Raw genomic sequence first — 27,839 nt, 5'->3', positions numbered from 1 at the left:
AGTCAAACATTTCTCCAAGTAGCCTTGTTTCCTTTTATTGGAGACTGATATGACACGATAGCTGGCTAACACCTTGAGTGACAGACCCTGAGCAGAGAATCCAGCTGAGTCATGCTAATCTCCTAATCCATGGAAACTGTGCAATAATATATTTGAATTGTTTTAAAGCCTGTGGATAGTGATAACTTGTTACAAAGTAAGATAAAACTGATACACCCTTTTTTTCTAAGACATTCAATTTTGATATGCCATTCCTCTGCTTTTAGAGCCTTAATAACTTCTCATTGTCTTAATGATAAAATCCAACTTAATTAAAAACTTGCAAGGCCCTCTTGCACCCTCGTCACCTCCCTAGCCCCACCGCTTATGAATCCAGTGCTGTCACTCCATTCCAGACAGACCGAAATACTTGGATGGCCCTGATGACACCGTGTTCTCCTGCCTTCCTTGCTTTCATTTTATGTCTCAGTTTAAACTTTGATTTGCTAGCAAGCCTTTTACAAGTGCCCCAAGACTGGATGAGGCTACTGTTCTCCTGGCTTTCAGAGAATCTTGTTTAGTCCTTAGCCCAGTAATTCAGTTTTCTGTGTCTGACTGTCTTCTTGAGTATACAGCACTCTCTTTGAGGGCATTTTTTTCATTTTAATTTTTATGTTTTAAATCTTACCCACCGTTATCCTTCCCCAGGGTCTATGCCAGTGTGGACTGAGTGAAGGAGTAAATGAGCAAATGAACAGTGTAATGCCTTATGAATTCAGCAAAAGCTGAATCATCATCTGTTTGTTCCAGTGCAGACAGGCTTGGCTTTGAACAGCATCCAGCTCCACGATTCTATCAGCTAAATTATTTTTTTTTGTACTTTAAGAAATAGGGATAGTCATAGTGTTTACTGTACGCAGTTGTTCTGAGGAGAAATTAGGAAAAGGTATGCAGTTACACAGTGCCACGTACAACTCTAAATTCCAATTAATAAATGTAGGACAAACGAGGGAAGTAGAAAAATGCACAAGAAATGTTAACTATTAGCTTTACTGCAGTTTCTTCTTGGTAGTTATCATTTCATGCCTGCCTACATATGGGCTACAAGGGGACCAGTGATAGTTTTTATGTGCTCAGCAAGATTTTTTTTTTCTTTCTTTCTCTTCCTAGTGAGGAAAAAGAAAGTTAGTGGCAGTTGGCATGCTGCCAGCTGAGTTTTTTTGCTGCTTTGAGTTTCAGTTTTCTTTCTTTCCTAGAGTCTCTGAAGCCACAGATCTCTTAAGAACTTTCTGTCTCCAAACCGTGGCTGCTCGATAAATCAGACAGAACAGTTAATCCTCAATTTAAGCCTGATCTAACCCTTAGAAACAGGTAAGCGACTTTTTAATTGAAACATAGTATTTGTACGTATTTATGGGGTTATGTGTGATATTTTGATACAAGCATACAATGTAATGACCAAATCAGGATCATTGGGAAATCCATCCCCTCAACCATTTATCATTTCTTTGTATTTGGAACATTCCAAATTTTCTCTTCTAGCTATTTCAAAATAGACAATAAATTATTGTTAACTATAGTTACCCTGTTGTGCTATGAACACAATAACTTATTCCTTCTATGTAGCTGTATTTTTGTAACCATTAACCAACCTCTTTTCATCATCTCCTTCCTCTGACTTTCCCAACCTCTGGTAACCACCATGCTACTCTCTGCCTCCATGAAATCAACTTTTATTTTAAGCTTCCACATGTGAGTGAGAACATCACAGGTAAGTGACTTCTTGCCATCCAATTTTGTTAGCTGTGTGTGAAGAAAAGAGCTTGCTTTCTTTTTTTCTAAAAAGGAGTTTCAGAGTGGAATTGCTGCTAATACTTTGCTCTTTCATTTGTCTTTTATTTTAATGAAAATTTCACACACAGATAACTAGAGAGTATAAATGAACCATACTGTAATCTGATATAGTTTTATCCAATTTTAAAAATGATTTGCTTTTTAAATTAGAATAGTTTTCTTTTACTTAAATACAAAAGCATTACAAATAAAGTTGAAGAAATCCATGACTCTTTACTATATATTGTTTTCTTATGAGACGGAGTCTCACTCTATTGCCCAGGCTGGAGAGCAGTGTCTCGATGTCGGCTCACTGCAACCTCAGCCTCCTGGGTTCAAGGGATTCTTGTGCCTCAGCCTCCCAAGTACGTGGGATTACAGGCGTGCACCAGCATGCCTGGCTAATTTTTGTATTTTTAGTAGAGACGAGGTTTCACCATGTTGGCCAGGCTGGTCTTGAACTCCTGACTGCAAGTGATCTGCCAGCCTCAGCCTCCCAAAGTGCTGGGATTACAGGTGTGAGCCACCACACCTAGCCTCTCCTATATTCTTTACCTTTCTTTTTATTTCCAGAAGGCAACATTATCTAGACTTTGGTATAAATTATTGTCATAATTGTTTCTATGGTTTTCTGTATGTGTGTATATATTTATCTAAATATGATCTCTAGTATAATTTGTTAAAATTACTTCTGTTTTTATATACCAGCAAAAATGGTTTTACACAATAACTTAAAAAATTAATATACTTATATTAATTTTATTTTTATTAATACATAATACATTACATATTTATGGGGTACAGGTGATATTTGGTGATGCACTTACAATGTGTAATGATCAAGTCAGGGTATTTGTGGTTTCCATCGCTTTGAGTATTTATTATTTCCATGTGCTGGGAACAACCCAAGTCTTCTAGCTACTTTGAAATAGACAATACATTGTTTTTGACCATAGTCACTCTACTTTGTTGTTGACTAATAGAACTTCTACCTTCTATTTAACTGTATATTTGTACTCATTAACCTACATCTCTTCATCTCTCCCTCCTAGACACCCACCCACCCTTCCTAGCCTCCAGTATTTATCATTATACTATCCACATTTATAAGATCAACATTTTTAGCTGATCTAAAATGATGAGTGAGAACGTGTGATATTTCCTGTGCCTAGGTTATTTCACTTAATATTCTCCAGTTCCATCCATGTTGCTGCAAATGACATGATTTTACTGTTTTTATAGCTAAATAGTATTCCATTGTGTAATATACCACATTTTCTTTATCCATCCACTTATGGACAGTTAGGTTGATTCCATATCTTTTCTATTGTTAATAGAAATTCACAATAGAAAGGTTGCTGTGATAAACCTGAGAGACACTAGAAGGAATTTTAACATATTGACCATACTAAACAATATTTAACATATTGATTGTATTCAGCTATCTTTTACAATGTGGTGTACAGACTCTAAAATAGCTCCTAATTGTCCCTGTCCTATTTTTTTTTTAATACTCATGTCCGTGTATAATCCCCCCTTGTCTGTGGATGGAAACTGTGACTTAACGGTAACAAATAGAATTTGGCAAATGTGATATGTTAAGATTATAATGTCTGCTATGCTAGGAGATTCTCTCCCTTGCTGGTTTCAATGAAGTAAGTGGTCATGTTGGGGAGGCCCATTTGGCAAGGAACTAAGGGTGACTTCAGGCCAATAACTAACTGAGAACTGAGGATAACCTCTGATCATTAGCTAGCAAGAAATGGAGTTCTCATATCTACAACCATAAGGAACTGAATTCTGCTAACAACCATAGGAGCTTGGAAGCATGTCCTTCTCCCGTTAAACATTCAGAAGAGTCTGCAGCTGTGGCTCGCACTTTGATAACTGCCTCATGAAAAATTCTGAAGCAGAGAACCAAACTGGATTTCTGACCCAGAGAAACTGTGAGACTATAAATGTGTGTTGTTTTAAGTCTCTAAACGTATGAGAAATTGCTATGCAGCAATGGATAAATAGCACACTAAATTAGTTAATACTATTACTTTATCGGTAGATGCTTTAGGGTTTTCCACATATAAGATAATATCATCTGTGAGCAGAGATGATTATACTTCCTTTATAATTCAGGTACCTTTTCCTTTTTCACTTTCTTTTTTATTTTGGCCTACTTGTTCTGGCTAGGACATTCAGTATTATGTTGAATAGAAGTGGTAAAAGTGGATAATCTTGTCTTGTATCTGATCTTAGAGGAAAAGCTGTCAGTTTTTCACTGCTGAATATGAAGTTAACTATGAACTTTTTATACATGGATTTACTATGTTGAGGTGATTTCCTTCTACTCCTGGTTTAAGTGTTTTTTGTTTTTTTTTTTAAATCATGGAAGGACTTGGGTTTTATCAAATGTCTTTTCTGTATCTATTGAGATGACCAATTTGTATTAGTCAGCGTTCTTCAGAGAAACTGAACCAACATAAGAAAAATAAAATAAAAAAAAAACTAAGGAAATTTGTTATGGGAGGTGGCTCACGTGGTGTTGGAGGCCGAGAAGTCTCACTATCTGCCACCTGCCAGATGTAAAGCCAGGAAAGCTGGTGGTGTAATTCAGTCTGAATCCAAATGCCTGAGAACTGGTGGAGCCAGTGGTGGAACACCCAGTCTGAATTCAAAGTCCTGGGAACTGTGGGAACTGAGAGAGCTGGAGGTGTAAGTCCCAGAATCCGAATGTTTGAGAACCAGGAGCTCAGATATCTGAGAGCAGAAGAAAATGGATACTCCAGCTCAAGAATAGAGAATTTGCTCTTCCTCTGCCTTTTTGCTCTATTTGGGCCCTCAATGGATTGGATGATGTCAGCTCATGTTGGATCTTTTTTATGCAGTTTACTAATTCAAATGCTAATCTAAAATGTGTTTGTATCTTCATTTGCCTCAACATTTCTTTCCTTTTCTTTTTTTCCTTTCTTTTCTTTTTTTGAGATGGAGTCTCTCTCTGTCACCCAGGCTGGAGTGCAGTGGTGCAATCTCTGCCTCCCAGGTTCAAGCGATTCTCCTACTTCAGCCTTCTGAGTAGCTGGGACTACAGGTGCACACCACCACACCCAATTTTTGTATTTTTGTATTTTTGTTAGAGACAGGGCTTTTCCGTATTGGCCAGGCTGGTCTCAGACTCATGATCTCAAGTGTTCCGCCCAACTCGGCCTCCCAAAGTACTGGGTTTACAGGTGTGAGTCACCACGCCTGGCCTCAAGATATTTTTAAATTTCCCTTTTGATTTCTTTTTGATCCACTGCTTATTCCAGAGGGTGTAGTTTAATTCTCACATCCTTGTTAATTTTCTAGATTTTCTGATACTTATTTCTAGTTTCATTACATGGTTATGAGGAAAGACACTTGATATGGTTTCAATCTTCCTAGATTTGTTAAGACTTGTTTTTTGACCTAACATGTAATCTATCCTGGAGAACGCTCCTATAATACACGTGAGAAGAATGTGTATTTTGTTGTTGCTGGGTGGAATGCCCTGTATATGCCTATTAGGTCCATTGGGACTATAGTGTTCAAGTTTTCTGTTTTCCTATTGATCTTCTGTTTGGATATTTTATAATGGATAAAGTATTGAAAGTGGGCTATCAAAATCTCCTTCTCTTATTGTGTTGCTGTTTCTCCCTTCAATTCTTTCAGTGTTTGCTTCATTTATTTAGGTGCTCTGATGTTGGATGAACATATATTTATAACGGTTATATTTTTCTGGAGAATTGACCCTTTTCTTATTATATGATGTCCTTCATAGCCTCTCATGACAGGTTTTGATTTAATGTCTATTTTGTGTGGGATAAGGACACACACCCCTTGCGGGTTATCTTGCGGTTCTTGCGGTTACCATTTGCAAAGGTACCCTTATTATCACTTGATTTTCATCCTATGTGTGTTCTTAAGTCTAAGTGAGTTCTTGGAGACAGCATATTGTTGTATTTTGTCATGACATGCTTTGACTCAGTATTATCCTTCTTTCTTTCTTTCCTTTTTTTTTTTTTGGTTTGCTAATACTTTGCTGAGGATCATTCCATCTATTTAAAAGAGATTGGCCTGTAATTTTTCTTGCTTATAATGCCATTAACAGGTTTTGTTATCTAAGTTATTCTCTGGAAGAACATGTGTAAGACTGTGTATTATTTATTCTTCAAAATTTGGTAGAATTCAGCAGCTAGACTCTGATCCTTGAGTTTTCTTGGGGAAGTCTTAAATTAATTATGAATTTAGTTTTTAAAAATAGCTATGAGATAGTCAAATTTTATATTTACTTTTATGTCAGCTTTGGTAAGTTGTATTTTTCTAGAAATTTGTCCACTTATTCTCAAATTTAATTTTACAAAGTTGTTTATCTTCAGACCATTTTATTGTTTATCATTTATTGCATCTGGACTGATGTTTTCTCTTATGTTTTTGATTTTAGGACATTCTTTCCCTTTTTTCCCTTTATCAGTGTCAGCAGTGTTTTACAAATTTTGTTAATCCTTTTGAAAACTGGGTTTTGGTTTTGTTAATCTTCTCTATTGTATACTTGATTTGTCCATTAATATTTCTGTCCATTATTTCTTGCTTTTATTTTTATTGTTTATTTCTTTCTACTTACTTTGAGTTTAATTGGTATTTTTTCTGACTTTTTGAAGTGAAAGTCTATATAATTAATTTTCAGCCTTTCTCCATTTCTAATACATGTGTTTAAACTTATATGATTTTTGTAACATTTTATCTTCATTGTATAAGTTTTAACAAGTATCTTTTATCATTTAATTAAATTTCATTATGATTTCTTATGTGAATAATGGATTATTTCAAATTATACTTTTTATTTTCCAATGTATGAGGGGATCTACTAGTTATCTTCTTGTTAAAAAAATTCTGGCTTATACTGTCTGTTCAATATTATAGTACTTTGAAAATTTTTGAGACTTGCTTGCTTTTTAAGGTTTGTAGAATAGCTCTTCTATATTCTTTTTCTTTTATTCTTGTTTTCTGGTTCATATATCTTAACTAATTTTACTGTGTCCTTTAATCCCTTTTGCCCTTTTCTCTTTTTATTCTCTTTTTGTCTCAATACTTCAGTTGGTAAATTTTCTTCTAATTCTTTATGCGTACCTTGCAGTTAAATGTATTCATTTAATTATTAATTTCAGATATATATTTTTACATATCGAATCTCTTTTTGACTTTTTATTGTATTCATTTTACTGTAAATCATTCAATCTTACCTTTTAGCTGTTTGAACATATTAAACATAGTAATTTAAAAATCTCTATGGGTAACTCCAGTATAAGTATGTGTTTGTTTCTAGTGTGTGCTTTTTCCTCTTGGTTTTCTATTATGTTGTTTCATTTACCTCCAAACATGAATGTGTTTATGATGAATGAGAGTCACTGAATATTTAAAAAATCATAGAGATATTTTGAAGCTGGAAGAATGTTCTTTTCATCCAGACAAGATTTATTTTGTTTCTGCTGTGCAGCTATGGACACTAGCAATTCTCATTTACCTTAATTCAATCAAGGATTGAGAATACTGAAGTATGAAATTAACTCTGTCTGCTTCCAGTTCATACTTCTTCCCTGTAGCTCTTTTCTTAAATTTTTTTAAAAATTTTATTTCAACAGCATTTGGAGTATAAGTGGTTTTTTTTTACATGGATGAATTATATAGTGGTGAATTCTGAGCTTTTAGTGCATCCATCACGCAAGTAGTGTACATTGTATCTAATATGTAGTTTTTTTTAACCCCTAGCTCCTCTTCCATCCTCTCCTTTCTGAGTCTCTAAAGTCTATCATATCAGTCTGTATGCCTTTGTGTACTCATAGCTTAGCTCCCACTTATAAGTGAGAGCATATGGTTTTTGGTTTTCTCTGTAGCTCTTTAGAATCCCAAACTGTAGCCTAAGGGAAAGGTTTCCAAGGTGCTCTCCTTATTGCACTCCAAAGTATGATTTTTATCTCCCTAACTCTATGAATCTAGCAAACGCTTTGCTTAACTTTTCAGCATCTCAAGTGCCTTTTCTGAATTTGACAGATACACGTCAGAAATGTGCTCCCAAATGCCTAGCTTATCTCTCTTTATTAACTTCTCCAAATCTTTGCCAATAGCTATATGTCTTAACTGCCTTGTTTGCTCTTTAGAGCTTTGTAACACATGTATTTTTATAGTTTATTCTGCTTTTCAAGTTTTTTTCATTGAAATAATTGTTGTAATGACCAATAGTCTAGTATGCTGCTGTAAGACTTCTATAGCTGTTAACTCCTTTCATATTTCAATTTCTTTATGTGCTTTTTTTTGCATGAATTCCTAGGCCCCATTTTCTAATTCATACGTTGGCAAATGATGAATGTGATATGACGATGATGACCTCTGTTCCAGCCATATACTTTTTTAAAGAAAATTTTATTGGAACACAGTCATGCTCTCTTGTTTACATATTATCTATGACTTCTTTTGTATTACAGTGGCAAAGTTGAGTAATTGTGGAAGAGACCATATGGCCTACAAAGGCTAAAATATTTACTATCTTGTTCATTATGAAAAAATTTGCTGACTCTTATTGAGATTTATTTTTCCTTTATTCAACTTTCTGAAGTTTGTCAATTGATTTAAAAATTTTAATGACTTTTCCTTTCTAAATTAAATATTTTTATATCTAACATTATTGTGCCATTTCTATATTTTTGCTATATTTTTTGCCTTAACCAAACAATGTGTTTTAATTGAGTCAGTGAAGAAAGAACTCACTGAAAGTAAAAGTGGAAACCTAAGCTATAAGCTACTATATTATATAAGCTTCTCGACCTATAATTGTTTTTCCATTAGATATAGAACAATGGAAGTGACAACAAGATTGACATGGAATGATGAAAATCATCTGCGCAAGCTGCTTGGAAATGCTTCTTTGAGTCTTCTCTATAAGTCTAGTGTTCATGGAGGTAGCATTGAAGATATGGTTGAAAGATGCAGCCGTCAGGGATGTACTATAACAATGGCTTACATTGATTACAATATGATTGTAGCCTTTATGCTTGGAAATTATATTAATTTACGTGAAAGTTCTACAGAGCCAAATGATTCCCTATGGTTTTCACTTCAAAAGAAAAATGACGCCACTGAAATAGAAACTTTACTCTTAAAGACAGCACCAAAAATTATTGATGAGCAACTGGTGTGTCGTTTATCGAAAACGGATATTTTCATTATATGTCGAGATAATAAAATTTATCTAAATAAAATGATAACAAGAAACTTGAAACTAAAGTTTTATGGCTACCGTCAGTATTTGGAATGTGAAGTTTTTCGAGTTGAAGGTACGTAAAATTAGATAATCCTACATCTCACATTATGATTCTAATCCTTGTGTTCGGTAGGTAATAATTGATCTACAAGAGCAAGGAAAGTGAAAGGAACAGTTAGATTCATGCCATACTCTTTGATAAATTCTGAAATGAAACATGGGGAACATAAGGATTATGAGGTTTTTATCCAGAACGTATAGGCTGCTTTGAGCAAAGCAAGTTGAGAAATACATGTGCAGAGATAGAGATGACAAAGGAGATGGGGATGTGGAGAGAGAGAGATCTTATCATCAGAGCTGCTCTGTTTTGACATATGACCCAAAGATCAGACCCTTATATGACCCTTAGAACTTCTAGGTGTAATTATGTGAGAGCTTCCAGAGCAACTTAATGTGCAGAGAGGATAATTTTTCCTCCTCTTCCTCTCATTATGTTGCCAACTCTGACTCCTAACTGAGCAGCTCAGCCCTGGGTTATGCAAGAAAACTCAGTGTCTTATTTCAAAAGTAGACTTGGCCACATTTAACCAGACAAGTTTTAAAAATTTATTATGCTATGTTTATTTCCTATAGGAATTAAGGATAACCTAGATGACATAAAGAGGATAATTAAAGCCAGAGAGTAAGTTGGATTCTTGGGCTATCTATTAATCATTTTATTTAGACCAATTGTATAAAGAATGCTGACAAATATGTGGTAAAGATAAAAATCATGCCACTGGAATGATTAAAAAAGAGTTATAATGTTATTGACATAAAATAACAAAAGCACTACTAACTATGAAACTTTAAATATCCACCTGATGACATTGACCAATTTGACTTCATTTCCACTTTAGACCAAAATTTTCCAGGTAGGGTCTGGATAACCATTTTAGGTAATTTCTCTGAATCCTTTCCTTGAGAAACAGCTTTTGAGAATCCTCAGTAAATGTCAAAAACAAACTTTCTTTTTAAATTTATAGATAGCTACATTGCATATATTTTATTCTGATTTCTCCTTAATGTACTTTTAGTGAAAATAATAATTTATGTTCAATGTCACTGATATTTCTTATTACATTCATGTGATCTAAGACTAATAGTTGAAAAATGGTTTGGTTGCAGGTTAATATTTAACTTTAGTCAGATATCAAATAATGCATTTTCTTTAAGCACAAAATGTATAACTTTAGATATTTCAAATCATATTATAGAAGATCTCATTATCAAAATAATAATTAAGTATTGAAAAAAATACCCTTCTCAGGGAAGAGAAAGAAGCTCTAGGTGACTTGCGGTGTTCTTTATGGTATTCTTTATTGGCTGTTCTGATGCTGTATTTAACCACTATATTTTAACAGGCACAGAAATAGGCTTCTAGCAGACATCAGAGACTACAAGCCCTATGCAGACTTGGTTTCAGAAATTCGTATTCTTTTGGTGGGTCCAATTGGGTCTGGAAAGTCCAGTTTTTTCAATTCAGTCAAGTCTATTTTTCATGGCCATGTGACTGGCCAAGCCGTAGTGGGGTCTGATATCACCAGCATAACCGAGCGGGTAAGTTATTTCCCTGAGGATTTTATTTTATAGATTACAATTATTATATTGCTTATGTCTTTGCTTTTTTCTCTTAGGGCAATCCTAATATACAATTAAATGCTAAATCAAATGGAAAATAGGAGTAAAATTTTGATCAGAACCACCTCCATTGTGCTATATTATACAGAGAAGCTTTCAAATTTTATGGATGGAAGAAGCAGTTATATAAAGAATACTTTTTAGTATTTGTATAAAAAACAACAAAAAATTAAAAACCCTATGAAAATCTTTGACCATTATATATGATGTTCATTTTACTCATGTACTACATGATTTTACCTGGTTTAAAATGTTTTTCTTTTTTTGTAATAAAATAATGAGAATTATGTAAGGTAATTTTTTTAAATTACATGAGACCATTCTCTAAGACATGGTCATGAAAAGCAAAATAACAATTCACTTTGGTGGGTCAACTTTGAAGGAGAACTTGAAGTGTAAATCTTACAAAAACTATCTTATTTACAAAAAGATATACATAAGGAAATAAATAGTAATATAGATTTCTTAATTGTTGCTCTAAAGAACTACAAATTATGATGCAGCACTTGTCTAGAAAATTCTTTCTGGTTTATGCTTTTCAATGTTATCATGCACATGCAATCAAACAAAAAATAATAAAGGGAAAGAATAGAAAATTTTAGAATCAGGCTTTTTTAATGATTACCACAAATTAATATTGTCACTTGTTAGGGAATATGCTGTGTATTATCAATGCAAAATTTAGCATAAGACAGCATAATAAGACAGTAATGGTTCATTTTAGCTTTTGTGTCACATTCAATAACTGGAAGGATTTTCTAGGACTTTCAAGAATCACATCTTATTTGTTGATGTTGGCCAGATACTGTGCTCTTGAGTCGCTTTATTTTAATATATTAGTGTAGTCTCAGAAGCCGTGGCAAGGTACGGCAGCACAAATTAAATTAATTAGGCATTGATTGAAATGTTTCTGTTTGCTAAATATTTATTCAGACATAGAGACCTAAATACAAATAATGCTTGGCCCCATTACCCAGATATCTCAGAGACCAATGCAGATAATAAATCTGTATCATTCATTGTGATATATGCTATAATAGATATACTACTCAGGACAAAATTTCTCTTTCTTCCTTTTAAGTTTTAAATTCCAAAGGTCTTATTTTAAGAGAAGATGTAGATACTGAACTCCAATGAAATGCAAATGTTATTTAAATTGAAGAAATATAGGCCAGACTTTTATGAGGGAAATTGAATATTTTATTGCTTAAAAGACCCTTTCTTTTGAATAATTGAAGTTATGAAGAAAGCAAATTAATGGGTAAGGAAACTATGAAGATGCATATTGGTGTTCCTGAAATTTTACAATGTACTTTAACTCTAGTGCTTAGTATAATTTCTTTCATGTTGAGGCACTGGTAAGTCCTATTCTCCTAGATAAAAATCTTCAGTGGGATTACGCCTCTGCATTTCATGGCCCAATGAGAGCTTTTGATTTTATTACAGATTACAATAGGTCATAGATGGTTCTCTCCCTTCTGGTTTGAGTGATACTACACCCTTGCCAGCACCACAGATGGAAAAACTGTAATTAAAGTGTCTCTGAGAAATCCTTTTCTTTGCAATCTTCCCAAATCGTCCATATTTTTTTGTGTATGTTGAATGTATATCTGACCATCAAATAAAATACTTTCAGAATTGTTCTAGAAAATATCTTTTCAATAAGATTGAATGTGTTTATCTAGGAAAGAAAGTTCTGTTGTGCTTCTCAAAGTGAAATTTGTGGACCCCTTGGGTTCCCGGAGACATTTTAAGGGTATCTCTGTGTTCAAAACTATTTTTAAAATTATTCTAAGTTTTTTTTTGTCTTTTCTAGTGTATTGACACTTGAATTAATTACACAACATAGTTTTACCTGCTGGCACATTAGTATGAATCAAACGGTGGCACCAAACTCTACTAGTAGTCACTGTACTTCTCTCAATTACTGCACTTACAGGAAAAAAAATGCCAGTTTTACTCCTTGATGAATAGTAACAGTTACTGGTTTTATTTAAACTCCACTTTGGAATACACATCATTTTGATATTCAGTGTGATAAAATGGGAAGTGCTCATAAAGTACTTCTAATGCATATTGAAAATTGGCAGTTGTCTTTAGAAAAAGCACTGGAGCAGCTGAGTTGTTAACTGAACTTTTTAAAAATGTGACGTCATTTTTACTGGACAGAACAGACTTATTCATACTTGGATATTTGGCAGGTATCTTAATGCAAATGCTCAAGTGACCCTACTAATCAAGAACAAAAACAAAAACTGACAGTGTTTGTTGCCAATAACAAAATTTGAGCTTTTGAGAATAATCAAACTTTGAGAAACCTGTATCCACTATTCTGAGCCTGACAGCTTTTCAACACTTAAAGACTTATCCAATGAAATTAATGGTGATATTAACAAATGTGATGTTTTAATATTGCATGATGAAATGTGTCAACATTAGGAAGATCTTGATAACCCAGTGAATGAATGTTTTAAGATGATCAATAAATTAGGTTAAAAAATCATGCATGAGTAAAGGATATATTCAAAGTATAAGACAAACCAATGGATTTAATGTGGCAGCATATAAAAATGTCACAGATTCCACATTGCAACTAACCTTTAAGAAGTTATTACTTGTTGAGCTTTGCTATATTACGTTGAAGAATATTCACAATTACCTGAAAGCTATACAGTGAAATATTACCTCCTTTTCATTTTATACATACATGTGAGAGGCCATATTTTCTTCACATACTTCAATTAAAACAACATATCAAGAGATTGAATTGGAGCCACATATGAGATTACAGTTATATTCTTTAATCCAGATATTAAAGAGAATTTTACTAATAAACCAATGATTTCTGTTTTCTGTAAATTTTTTAAAAAATGCTTTTTAAGTAAAAAATGTTATTTGATGAACATGTGACAGGTTTATAATTGAATTTTTAATGATTAAAACAACATTTAAGAGGAGGAGGGGCAGAGCAAGATAGTCACATAGGTCTCTCCAGCAATCATTCCTCCATTGAAACATCAATTTGAATAACTATTAGCACACAAAATATCACCTCAGGAAACCAGGTGAAAGATTACTGTACCTAGTTCTAGCACAATAATAACAAAAGATACATTGAAGAGGGTAGGAAAGATAGTTTTACATTATCTGCATCACCCCCCTCAACCCCAGGGAGCATAGTGTGGAGAGAACTGTCATCTGCTTTGGGGAAAAGAGGGAAGTGAGCACAGGACTTTGCCTGGACTCCAATATCAGGCCTACTGCAGTAAAATCCAGCACTGGATAGAACCTCATGGCCCCAGACTTTAGGCTGTTATTTGATGGCTGAGCCTCTAGCCCCATGCTGGTGCCAAGTGAGACCATGTGGCCCTAGGCCTCAAGCTTGCATGGTGGACTCAGTCCCTGGACCACACCATGGATGGGTTATTAGTGGCCCAACCTCTGAACAGCACTTAGTGACATGGATGCCGCAGTGGCCCTGAGCTTTACGCATGCCTCAGTGCTGCACCAGTCACAGTGGTCCCAGGCTTTGGGACTATGCAAGGCAGCCTGCCCAGAATTTTTGGATAGGCTGATTGTTGAAGGACTTTTCCAGACAAAGGCAATCTGCAAAGGTTGGAATAAGTACCTACTTCCAGAGATGTTTATACATTGACACGTTGTCACAAGAGTCAAAAGCAATCAGGGTAACATGACGTGACTAGAGAGAGAAAATAACATGCCAGTGGCCAATCCTAAAGAAATGGAGATGTATGAACCACCTGAAGAATTCAAAATAATTATTTTAAGGAAGCACAGCAAACTTCAAGAAAATACAGAGAAACAATTTAACAAAATGAGAAAAACGATGAGTGATCAGAATAAGAAATTTAATAGAAAGGTTGTAATAATTATAAAAAATGAAACAAATTTCAGAGATGAAAAATACAATGGGTGAAATGAGAAATGAAATAGAGAGCATCAACAGCAGAATTGATCAAGTAGAAGAGTCTGAACTTAAAGGTAGGTTATTTGAAAATATGGATAGAGAATAAAAAAACAAAATGAAGAGGAAGGAAGAAAGCTTATGGGATTTATGGAACATCATCAAAAGGACAAATATTCAAGTTACAGGGGGGAAAGGAGACAAGAAATTAAAAGTAATAGAAATCTTAAGTAAATAAATAGTAGCAAAAAACTTTTAAAACCTGGAGGATGATGTAAATATCCAGGTAAAACTGAGAGAAAAGTCCCCAGTCAGATTTAATCCAAAGAAGATTAACCCAAGATATATTAAAATCAAACTGTAAAATAATCAAAGACAAAGAGAGGATTCTGAAAACTGGAAGATAAAAAAGCAAATAACATATTAGAAAGTTTTAATATGACTAGCAGCAGACTTAGCAGAAACTCTACAGGCCAAGAGAGTAGGATGAAATATTCAAAGTGCTAAAAGAAAAAACAAAGAAATTAACAAACAAACCCATCCACTTGAGAATATTATACCCAGTAAAGCTGTGCTTCAGAAATAAAGGATAGATAAAGATTTTCCTGGATGAACAAAAGCTGAGGGAATTCACTACAATTATACCTGTCTTACAAGAATGTTAAAGCGAGTTTTTCAAGCTGAAAGAAAAGGATGCTAATAAGTAATATAAAAATATCTGAAAGTATAAAACTCACTGGTAAAACTAAGTATACAGTAAAATTCAGAATACTCATACTATAATGATGGTGATGTTTAAAAGACAAAACTGCTAAAATAATAATAGCTATAAGATTTTGTTAAAGGACATGCAATATGGAAAGATGTAAATTGTGGTATCAAAGGCTCAAACTGTGGGGAGGAGTGGAGTAAAAATGTGGAGTGTTTTTTTTTTTCTCTCTAAGTGGAGCTGTTATTAACTTAAAATAACCAGTTATAAATATGTTTTTTTTGTAAGCATCATGGTTAACCACAAAATAAATACTGATAGTAGATACACAAAATATAAAAAGCAAGGAGTCAAAACATACCATTATATATATATATATGTGTATGTGTATATATATATATACACACACGTTTTACATGATAAACTACATAGAATTTTCTTTTTTAATTGAAAGAGGAATATTTACATTTCTTTCAGTTGTAATTTCCAATATTTTAAATATCCATAGATATAACCCACGTAAACAACAGATCTTTGGGATTCTCAATAACTTTTAAGAGTCTAAAGGGGTCCTGAGACCAAACTGTTTGAGGACCATGGTGTTCAAATATTAACCAATCTCTTTTCTTCTTACTGTCATGTCTTGAATGCTGGGTGATGAATGAACCTTTACACTTAATGTATTTTTTTAACAGTATAGGATATATTCTGTTAAAGATGGAAAAAATGGAAAATCTCTGCCATTTATGTTGTGTGACACTATGGGGCTAGATGGGGCAGAAGGAGCAGGACTGTGCATGGATGACATTCCCCACATCTTAAAAGGTTGTATGCCAGACAGATATCAGGTAAGATTTCTTCAATATCCAAAACATTTCAAATCATTTTCTTCAGTATTTTTCATTGAATTTTTAACCACATGAGGCAATTTCAACTCCCATAATGTGGTTTAAACATCAATCAACACTATTCTACTTTGAATGAATAAGAATTCATATGAAAAAGTAGAGTGACTATTGTTCTTTTCTGTAACATTGAGAAATAAAGCCAAAAGGCAGGATTCTACTCATTTGCATTCTAGTAAAAGATCAAGGAGATAGTGTGTTTTTATCACTCTTTACAATAATGTAAACTAATGATAGTCATTTAATCCCTTGCACTTTTTGGGTTACATAGACAAAATATTGGAACAAGTAACTATTTTGTATTGAAATGTCATTTTATACTGTAAATGCTTAGATTTCACTACTAAATACCTAGATTCAAAATTTGGCTGTGCTACTAACAGATGTTTACCCGTAAGTAAGTTACACACGTCTCTCTCTCAGTCTTTTTTTTTTTCAGGTGTGAAATGTTGCTATTAATAGTGTCTATCTCATAGGGTGGCTAAGATGATTACATGAGATGATATAGTTTAAGTTCTCAAAAAAGCCAACAATGATTGTTACCTTTCTTTTAGGTGTTGGGTATCAGCCTCAATTTCTAAAGAAGAATCTCTTTTGCCTCCCAATTGTGCTGAATTGGAAACCTTACCTATGTATTTATTTATTCATTCAAAAACCATCTATTATAAACCATATTTGTGCCAAACTCTAAGCCAGTTACTGAAAACACATAGGTCAATAACAGCACAATCCTTATCCTCCAGGAGTTCATAATCCAGTCAGGGAAAAGGAGACACACAGATAAAGAGAGGAGGGATAGAGCGAAGACATTGGAGAAATCAGGAGCATACCAACACCCTAATTTTTCACAGCAGGGAGCCAGTCAATTCAGTCCAACACTGAAATACATAGCTTAATAACTACATGTTTCCAAACCATTGTTTCATAATCTATTTCCTTAATCTTAGAAAGATTACTGTCTTGTGGTAAGAAGACATTAACTTCAAATTTGGTATTTCTTTTATTTCACTTTAGTTTGTTTTTCTTCTATAAAATCAAAATAAATTACAGTCTTTTAATTTAAATAGCATTTTCAACATATTTTTCTTTCTTTTATTCTGTCTATCCAGTTCATTTAAGCATGCAAAATGCTTAGGGAGGAGTCTTAAATTGTATTTAACAAACGTTAATGGTGTTTATTTCTGGATACTAGGATTTGAAATTAGCTTTTCAAAAATATTATTTAAACTTTCCTGCAATACTTACAATGGATAATTATCATTTTTACTAAAGCAATAAAGTGTTTTTTTTTTTTCCTGTAAGAGAGATATAATGGCATTATGCTCACAGTGGAAAGGAAGTAAAGAGGAGGTGCTACTATTTGGGGAAAGAGTAGCTGAGGAGAAAGAGGGAGATCAGTAGTTACAGTATTAGAAGCATTAATTGTGTCTTTAAGGGTTAAACAGAGGCTCTCTGAATTCTGAATGTTACCTTATGTTTTTATAACAGTTTAATTCCCGTAAACCAATTACACCTGAGCATTCTACTTTTATCACCTCTCCATCTCTGAAGGACAGGATTCACTGTGTGGCTTATGTCTTAGACATCAACTCTATTGACAATCTCTCCTCTAAAATGTTGGCAAAAGTCAAGCAAGTTCACAAAGAAGTATTAAACTGTGGTGAGTCTCACTGAACTTATAAAAAAATTTACTTTGAAATAATTATAGATTTGTAGGAAGTTGCAAAAGAGAGTACAGAGATTTCCCATGTACCTTTCATCCAATTTCCCTGGAGTGGTGGCCATCGCAGGGAGAGATCATTCACAGGCATGACTGAAGAAAGACCCCAAATCCTAATGTTCAGTCTTTAGAGAATAGACAGGCCAACCATTTTTTTTTCGTGTGTGATTTTCCTGAGGCTTTAGATAGGGCTAAAGCCTATGTGGGTAGACAGGGAAGATCGAAACCAGAAAATTGATTATTGTTAACAATGTGTGTTTATAGTTCTATGTCATTTTATCACATGTGTAAGTTTATGTACCCATCACTGCAACCAAATATTACATCATTTTGTAGATTTCCCTCATGGCACCCACTATTCCTCCACCATCCTTAACTCTTGGCAACCACTAATATTTTCTTCATTTCCATAATTTTGTCATTTCGTGAATGTTATACAAATGGAATCATACAGTATGTCACCTTTTGAGACTGGCTTTTTTGACTCAACCTAATATCCTTTGACATCCATCCAAGATGTATGTATGTATTTATTGTTCATTTAAAAAATTGTATAGTATTCCATGGTATAGATATACCACAGTTTAACCATGCTCTATCAAAAAATATTCCAGTTTTTAGCTATTGCAAACAAAACTCCTATCAAGTTTTGTGTGGATATAAGTTTTTATTCCTCTGGGGTACATCTCCAGAAATGTAATGCTGGGTCATAGAGTAACTGTATGTTTAGCTTTAAAAGAGATCACCAAACTGTACTCCAGAGGGACTGTACTATTTTACAATCCCACCAGCAATACATGAGAGATCTATTTTTTCTGCATTCTTGCTAGTATTTGATATTGTTGCTATTAAAAATTCCTTGACTCTTCTAATAGATGTATGCTGATATTTCATCAGGGTCTTAATTTGCATTGCTTAATGACTAATGACATTGAACATCTTCTCATGTGCTTATTTGCCTTCTGTATAGCTTGTTTAGTGAAATGCCTCTTCACGTCTTTTGATTATTTTCTGATTGGATGATTTGTGTTTTTTAGAAGTTGAACGTTAAAAGATCTATAAATCCTAAATATGAGTCAATTGTCAGATACATTGTTTGCGAATAGTTTCTCTCAGTCTGTAGTTGTCTTACTCTTATGATGATTTCCAGCCCTGCCATCTCTCATCTCTCCTTTTGGAACTCTGGGACATGAATTCTAGATATTTTGTTATAGTCTCACAATTTATTTATTTATTTTTTATATCTATTTGCTTTTTATTTTTCAGAGTGGGTAATTTCTATTGTTATATCTTTGAATTCACTTGTTCATCACTTTGCCCTCTCCATTCTGCTTTTGAGCATAGCTATTGTTTTTCGTATCTTGGGTATTATGGTTTTTTAGCTCTAAAATTTAAATTTGATTCTTTTTCAGGTCTTCTATTTCTTTGCTGAGACATCCCACTTCCTTCATTTGTTTCAAGCATGTTCCTGCTTGGTTCTTAAGCATTTTTATGATGGTTGCTTTAGAATCCTTGCCAAATAATTCTAACATCTTTGTCATCTAATTAGGGTCATGATCTTCTGATTAGCTTTTCTCATTCAAGTTGAGAATTTCCTGGGTTTTGATGTGACAAATGATTTTTAATTGCATCTTCGATATTTTAGGTACTTTATTTTATGACTCTGGATCTTACATCTTGTGTTTTAGCAAACATATTCTGATACTGGTAAGATGGAAAGTACAGGTTTCGCATAAGGCCTTGTTTGACACCCTTGGAGAAAGGGCACTTTCTTACTGTGCCCCATATAGGATACCCTGACATCACAGGGGCTAGAAGCCTCCTTGCATCGAAGGTTAATGAAGGCTAAAGTTCCAGCTTCTCACTTGTTCTCCTCTGACACTGCCAGAGAGGGAAAAGAGCACCTCATTGCTGCTGATTCGGTGGAAGTCTAGGATCCCCAAGTAGCCTCCCTTGACACCATCAAGAGGGACCTTGTTAGTATAGTGCAGGTATAAATGTCCTGGCTCCCTACATTTTTTGCTTCTCTGATACTACCTTGGCTAAGGGTGAAAGTTGGGAAAGGGAAGGACATATCCATGGATAGGGCTAAGGTGAATTCTGTGGTGTTTGACTGGGGTAGTGTGGCTATTTTCTGAAAGTTTTCTGTCTTGCTACACTGTCCTTTTTCTCATGCTTTGACTAGATGGAACTAGTCAACAGCAAAAAAAATTTTCCTTTTTGCTGGCTCTAATTTGTATTTTCCAGTTGTGAGTGTCTCCAAAAGCCAATCTGGGACATATGAAGTAAAAAGAAAACCTAGAGAGCTCATCTCTGTATTGTTTCTTGGGTCTCAAGGTCTCTAGCCAAATTGCATTCTCTGCACTTTTCAATCTTTATGTTTGATTTATGCATAATGTCCAGAGATTTTAGCTACATTTAGTGTAAAGAAGAGGGAAAAGTGTGTCTACTCCATTTGGTCCAGAACTGGAAGTACTCTCACTGAACTTCCAAAAGATTTTAATATAAAGAATTGTTGGGGAATTTATACTCCAAAGCCTCGTTGCTTACTTTATCAGTGGAAAGATCACATATTTAGGTTCCGAAAAGTGCTATGCAGTTTAATGTATAGAGCATGGTCTTGCTTAAGTGAACCTAGTTTTTAAATAGTAGTAAACTTTGACCTCGAGAAAGGTAATTTAATTGCTCTGAACTTTATCTCCTGTTCTTCTAAAATGGGGATAATAAGTTTTGCATCTGAACTTAATAAACTGTCTAACAAAAGTCTGAGTAGTGAACATTAGATATACACAATGTAAATATATAAGCTTATATAAGCACTTAACAGCTCTAAAATTATGGAGGGTTTGGGGTAAGACAGAAATGCTAAGTTTTAAAATGACTTTTCAAGGATGTATGGCAACACATTGTCCTTGGCGTGCTGGATGGCAATGCTTAATGCAACTTAGTGTGCTGACTTAGGACCTCTGAAAGGACATTGTATTAATTTTGAAACAGAAGAATTACATTGCAACAGAGGTTGAAAAAAATTATAGGTGTCAACTGAGAACTGCCCTCTACCAGAACCTAGGTATTAATTGGCCAACTTTGCTAGTTATTCCTCTGAAACCTGAATGAAGAGAAGGTAGTAAAGGAAATCATTTAGTAATGGAAAAAATAAACACAAGATTTTAGTAGGAAGAAGGTACTAAAAGCCCTGTTAAAAGAGTCCTGGGAGCTTCCTTGACTGGCATTTGAAATTAATCTTATATTTTCCTCATAAGCAGTTGTTAGCATAGCAGAATTTTGATTTGTTTAGAAGTCAAATGTGATTTACTAATTCAATCCCTGTGGTTTGAGGGAGAAAGGAGTAGGTCCCTATTAGAACTGTGAAATCAGTACAGTTTGCTCTCATAAATGCTCATACACAACCCTCCTCACTTCCTCTTTTTCTTGTGGTTCTTTTTAGTCCCCAAAGTCCAGCAACCCCTTTTTTCCCCTTGACCAATTTAAAACAAACCATTTGAATGGAATCGTAGATGATTGCAATTTAGTGTGGATTTAGTTGCATTGAAAAATGCTGTCACATGTTGGAAAAAAAAGATCAAAGATCATTTCTCCTCTAGAAAAGCTTCAGGCTCCATATTGGGATGTATTGGGGATATTTCATTCTTCAGCTCTCAAAATCACCCTATAGAGTTGCTTTCACACATATTTAATAACTTGTTGACACATTGCTATTTATGATATAAAATAACTGATTTATCTATTTGATACAGGTATAGCATATGTGGCCTTGCTTACTAAAGTGGATGATTGCAGTGAGGTTCTTCAAGACAACTTTTTAAACATGAGTAGATCTATGACTTCTCAAAGCCAGGTAAAAAATGCTGATCATAACCAGATATTATTGTAATAGTATCACAATCATATGTGTGTGTGTGTGTGTGTGTGTGTCTGTATGTGTATATGTGTTCACAGAGTGTATTTGCAGGGAAATGAAGAATGGGATCAATTGCTTGATTAATTCAAATTTATATCACACTTTAAAACTGCAATGATCTGAATTATTGTATGTTCCGAAGATAACTTATTAAGCCATTGCTCTTTTGGTTTCTTTCTTAAATTGTATTTAAAATTGGTCAAATTTCAAATATTAAATACAAGACTTACACTTTTTAAATATACTTTCCACAGGTCATGAATGTCCATAAAATGCTAGGCATTCCTATTTCCAATATTTTGATGGTTGGAAATTATGCTTCAGATTTGGAACTGGACCCCATGAAGGATATTCTGATCCTCTCTGCACTGAGGCAGATGCTGCGGGCTGCAGATGATTTTTTAGAAGATTTGCCTCTTGAGGAAACTGGTAATCTGGCCCTTTTCTCCCCCTCTCATAGATCACTGGTGCCTTTTGAAAAATCCTAAGTTATACATCAGTTATTAGATGACTGGGGCCCACCTGCATGCCCTAGTCCTGAAAGCTACATTAGGATATATGTTTCATTTCCACTCTTGTTTGTTTCATTTTCAGGTGCAATTGAGAGAGCGTTACAGCCCTGCATTTGAGATAAGTTGCCTTGATTCTGACATTTGGCCCAGCCTGTACTGGTGTGCCGCAATGAGAGTCAATCTCTATTGACAGCCTGCTTCAGATTTTGCTTTTGTTCATTTTGCCTTCTGTCCTTGGAACAGTCATATCTCAAGTTCAAAGGCCAAAACCTGAGAAGCGGTGGGCTAAGATAGGTCCTACTGCAAACCACCCCTCCATATTTCTGTACCATTTACAATTCAGTTTCTGTGACATCTTTTTAAACCACTCTAGGAAAAATGAGATATTCTCTAATTTATTCTCTATAACACTCTATATAGAGCTATGTGAGTACTAATCACATTGAATAATAGTTATAAAATTATTGTATAGACATCTGCTTCTTAAACAGATTGTGAGTTCTTTGAGAAACAGCGTGGATTTTACTTATCTATGTATTCACAGAGCTTAGCACAGTGCCTGGTAACAAGCAAGCATACTTGCCATTACTTTTCCTTCCCACTCTCTCCAACATCACATTCACTTTAAATTTTTCTGTATATAGAAAGGAAAACTAGCCTGGGCAACATGATGAAACCCCATCTCCACTGCAAAAAAAAAAAAGAAAGAACAAAACAAACCCCACAAAAATTAGCTGGGTATGATGGCACGTGCCTGTAGTCCCAGTTACTCAGGATGATTGATTGAGCCTTGGAGGTGGAGGCTACGGTGAGCTGAGATTGTGCCACTGTACTCTAGCCAGGGAGAAAGAGTGAGATCCTGGCTCAAAAAAACCAAATAAAACAAAACAAACAAATGAAAAACAGAAAGGAAGACTGAAAGAGAATGAAAAGCTGGGGAGAGGAAATAAAAATAAAGAAGGAAGAGTGTTTCATTTATATCTGAATGAAAATATGAATGACTCTAAGTAATTGAATTAATTAAAATGAGCCAACTTTTTTTTAACAATTTACATTTTATTTCTATGGGAAAAAATAAATATTCCTCTTCTAACAAACCCATGCTTGATTTTCATTAATTGAATTCCAAATCATCCTAGCCATGTGTCCTTCCATTTAGGTTACTGGGGCAAATCAGTAAGAAAGTTCTTATATTTATGCTCCAAATAATTCTGAAGTCCTCTTACTAGCTGTGAAAGCTAGTACTATTAAGAAAGAAAAACAAAATTCCCAAAAGATAGCTTTCACTTTTTTTTTTCCTTAAAGACTTCCTAATTCTCTTCTCCAAATTCTTAGTCTTCTTCAAAATAATATGCTTTGGTTCAATAGTTATCCACATTCTGACAGTCTAATTTAGTTTTAATCAGAATTATACTCATCTTTTGGGTAGTCATAGATATTAAGAAAGCAAGAGTTTCTTATGTCCAGTTATGGAATAGTTCCTAAAGCAAGGCTGCAAGTGAAGTTGTGCTCAAGTGAATGTTCAGGAGACACAATTCAGTGGAAGAAATTAAGTCTTTAAAAAAGACCTAGGGGCCGGGCGCGGTGGCTCACGCCTGTAATCCCAGCACTTTGGGAGGCCGAGGCGGGCGGATCATGAGGTCAGGAGATCGAGACCATCCTGGCTAACACGGTGAAACCCCGTCTCTACTAAAAATACAAAAAATTAGCCGGGCGTGGTAGCGGGTGCCTGTAGTCCCAGCTACTCGGGAGGCTGAGGCAGGAGAATGGCGTGAACCCGGGAGGCGGAGCTTGCAGTGAGCCGAGATCGCGCCACTGCACTCCAGCCTGGGCGACAGAGCGAGACTCCGTCTCAAAAAAAAAAAAAAAAAAAAAGACCTAGGAATAGGAGAACCATGGAAATTGAGGAGGTAGGCCTACAAGTAGATATTGGGAACAAAGTTAGAGAGGCAACCAGAAAAAGTTATTTTAGGCTCACCAGAGTTGTTCTTATTGCACAGTAACACACCAATATACCAAAACAGCAGGTATTGCAGTAGAGAAAGCGTTTAATAATTGAATGGCAGAAAAATGAGGAAGGTTGAGGAAACCTCAAATCTACCTCCCTGCTGAGTCTAAGTTTAGGATTTTTAAGAGAAAGGCAGGTAAGGTGCTGAAGGTCTGGAGCTGCTGATTTGTTGGGGTATAGGGAATGAAATAAAACATACAGAGATGAAAACTGGAAGTTTTTTTTTTTTTTTTTTTTTTTTTGCTGAGTCAGTTCCTTGGAGGGGGTCTTCAGACTGACTGGTGTCAGCAGACCCATGGGATTCCAAGATCTGGAAAACCTTTTAGATAGAAACTTGATGTTTCTTAATGTTACATATGTTATCTTATAGAAATAACTAAGGGAAGTTAGTGCCTTGTGACCACATCTATGTGACTTTTAGGCAGTAAGAAACTATAAGGAAAGGAGCTAACAGTCATGCTGTAAGTAGCTACAAGGAATTGGCTTAAAGGGCAAGCTGGTTAGTACTTAGCTGTGTTTTTATTCAAAGTCTACATTTTATGTAGTGGTTAATGTTTGCTGTTCATTAGGATGGTTTCACAGTTACCATACAAATGTAGAAGCAACAGGTCCAAAAAGTAGGGCATGATTTTCTCCATGTAATCCAGGGAGAAACCAAGCCATGACCATTGTTGGTTGGGAGACTGAAGGTGATTGAAGGTTCACCATCATCCTCACCAACTTTTGGGCCATAATTCACCCATCGCTTTGGTGGAGCCTGAAAAAAATCTGGGCAGAATGTAGGACTTCTTTATTTTGTTTAAAGGGGTAACACAGAGTGCCCTTATGAAGGAGTTGGAGATCCTGCAAGGAAGAGAAGGAGTGAAGGAGAGATCAAGAGAGAGAAACAATGAGGAACATTTCATTTGACCCAACATCCTTTAGGAGCATAAATGTTGACACTAAGTTATCCCTTTTGTGCTAAAATGGACAGTATTGGCAAAATGATACCACAACTTCTTATTCTCTGGCTCTACATTGCTTTGGAAACACTTAAACATCAAATGGAGTTAAATACATATTTGAAATTTAGGTTAGGAAATATTGGTGAGGAGGCCTCAAAAAGGGGGAAACATCTTTTTTCTGGGAGGATATTTTCCATTTTGTGGATTTCCCTGATCTTTTTCTACCACCCTGAGGGGTGGTGGGAATTATCATTTTGCTACATTTTAGAGGTCATCCAGGATTTTTGAAACTTTACATTCTTTACGGTTAAGCAAGATGTACAGCTCAGTCAAAGACACTAAATTCTTCTTAGAAAAATAGTGCTAAGGAGTATAGCAGATGACCTATATGTGTGTTGGGAGGGAGAATATCATCTTAAAGTGAGAGTGATGTTGTGGAGACAGTTGAAATGTCAGTGCTAGAGCCTCTGTGGTGTGAATGGGCAGGTTAGGTGGTTGCATTAGAAAGTGACTGTTTCTGACAGAAATTTGTAGCTTTGTGCAAACTCACCCACCATCTACCTCAATAAAATGTAGAGAAAAGAAAAATAGAGCAGTTTGAGTTCTATGAGGTATGCAGGCCCAGAGAGACATAAGTATGGTCCTTTAGTCTTGCTTCCCGTGTGCCACACTGCCCCTCCACAACCATAGCTGGGGGCAATTGTTTAAAGTCATTTTGTTCCCGACTAGCTGCCTTGCGCATTATCTTCATTTTCCTGGAATTTGATACAGAGAGCAATTTATAGCCAATTGATAGCTTACGCTGTTTCAATGTAAATTCGTGGTAAATAACTTAGGAACTGCCTCTTCTTTTTCTTTGAAAACCTACTTATAACTGTTGCTAATAAGAATGTGTATTGTTCACGACAACTTGTCTCCATACAGTTGGGTTGTAACCCTCATGCTTGGCCCAAATAAACTCTCTACTTATATCAGTTTTTCCTACACTTCTTCCTTTTAGGTCAACAATACCAAGAGGGGTTACTGTGCTGGGTAATGTGTAAACTTGTGTCTTGTTTAGAAAGATAAATTTAAAGACTATCACATTGCTTTTTCATAAAACAAGACAGGTCTACAATTAATTTATTTTGACACAAATTGATAGGGGGAGCCAAGTAAGCCCCATATGCTTAATGATCAGCTGATGAATAATCATCTCCTAGCAACATAACTCAATCTAATGCTAAGGTACCCACAAGATGGCAAGGCTGATCAAAGTCATCATGGAGTCCTGCAACCAAAAGCCATGGGAATTTGGAAGCCCTCAAATCCCATTCCTAATCTGATGAGTCTATGGACCAATTTGTGGAGGACAGTAGATTAAATAGATCTGATTTTTGCCATCAATGTAAGGAGGATAAAAACTTGCATACCAATTGTACACCCTTCCAAAATCTTTCTCTGATGTTGGAGAAAATGGGCCAGTGAGATCATGGATATAGAAGTACAGTCAATGTTCAGCTGTACCCTCCCCCAATCCCACTTCCTTCCTCAACACAGTTCAAACAAATAGACTCAGACTGTTTCAGGCTCCAGGACAGGAAGTGCAGTGCAGGCAAAATTGCAAAAATTGAGGGCACAGGGGTGGAGGTGGGGGGGTTGAATAACAAGCTGTGCTAAATAATTACGTGTAAATATATTTTTTCATTTTTAAAAATTGATTTCTTTTGCACATTCCATGACAATATCTGTCACATTTTTAAAATAAATGCAAAGAAGAATACATCCAAGCCACTGAGCTCATTTGTCTTCTGTTTTGATAAAGTGGTAAAGAAGGAACTAACATGGGAATGGATTGCTACAATTTAAATAAGCATACCAAGATAAATTCATTTATGGTGCTTTGAGTATATGAGACCCTCTTCTACCAGACAGATGATCAGTGTTAGATTTATAGAGAAGGGATTATCAAATTCCCATGGCCAAGAAGGTCAGAGAGAGAGAGAAAAAAAAGTGATTCATGTGCATGGTAGAACTATAGACATATCAAATGGACACTGTATTAGTCCGTTCTCATGCTGCTATAAAGAACTGCCCAAGACTGGGTAATTTATAAAGGAAAGAGTTTTAATTTGACTCACAGTTCCACAGAGCTGGGAGGCCTCAGGAAACTCACAGTCATAGTGGAAAGGGAAGCAAACATTGTCTTCTTCACGTGGTGGCAGGAGAGAAAAATGAGTGCCTAGCAAAGAGGGAAGCCCCTTATAAAACCATCAGATCTCATGAGAATTAACTCACTATGACAAGAACAGGGTGGGAGAAACTGTCTCCGTGATTCAATTATTTCCACCTGTTCCCTCCTACAACAAATGGGGATTAAGGGAACTAAAATTCAAGATGAAATTTAGGTAGGGACACAGCCAAACCATATAATTCCACCCCTGACCCTTTCCCAA

At 35.1% G+C, this 27,839-nt stretch overlaps 1 protein-coding gene across 4 annotated transcripts; it reads left to right on the top strand.

Annotated features, from left to right (window-relative positions):
- Positions 1 to 572: 572 nt before the first annotated feature.
- IFI44L (interferon induced protein 44 like) lies at positions 573 to 26,378 on the top strand. Of its 4 annotated transcripts, XM_008959911.5 has the most exons (10): positions 583 to 1,350; positions 1,723 to 1,750; positions 8,665 to 9,152; positions 9,713 to 9,761; positions 10,483 to 10,678; positions 16,089 to 16,241; positions 17,787 to 17,958; positions 21,777 to 21,877; positions 22,195 to 22,369; positions 22,535 to 26,378. In XM_008959911.5, exons 3-10 carry the CDS (start codon positions 8,675 to 8,677, stop codon positions 22,567 to 22,569), a joined length of 1,359 nt encoding a protein of 452 aa, XP_008958159.4. In that variant the 5' UTR covers positions 583 to 1,350; positions 1,723 to 1,750; positions 8,665 to 8,674; the 3' UTR covers positions 22,570 to 26,378. The 4 variants fall into 4 exon arrangements, with proteins under 4 accessions (XP_054972940.2, XP_008958159.4, XP_003807821.4 ...); XM_055116965.2 differs by lacking the exon at positions 1,723 to 1,750 and having other exon boundaries at positions 573 to 1,350; positions 17,850 to 17,958; XM_003807773.5 differs by lacking the exon at positions 1,723 to 1,750 and having other exon boundaries at positions 588 to 1,350.
- Positions 26,379 to 27,839: the final 1,461 nt, after the last annotated feature.

The sequence above is a fragment of the Pan paniscus genome, chromosome 1, assembly GCF_029289425.2.
Source record: "Pan paniscus chromosome 1, NHGRI_mPanPan1-v2.0_pri, whole genome shotgun sequence".
Lineage (NCBI taxonomy): Eukaryota > Metazoa > Chordata > Mammalia > Primates > Hominidae > Pan > Pan paniscus.
The sequence above is the reverse complement of the archived record's forward strand: the minus strand, read 5'-3'. Positions and strand labels throughout refer to the sequence as shown.

Coding starts and splice junctions, on each gene's coding strand:
- IFI44L (XM_008959911.5), top strand. CDS start 8,675: ATGGAAGTGACAACAAGATTGACATGGAATGATGAAAATCATCTGCGC. Junction 10,679..16,088: donor TCACCAGCATAACCGAGCGG/GTAAGTTATTTC, acceptor TTTTTTTAACAG/TATAGGATATATTCTGTTAA. Junction 22,370..22,534: donor TTTGCCTCTTGAGGAAACTG/GTAATCTGGCCC, acceptor TTTCATTTTCAG/GTGCAATTGAGAGAGCGTTA.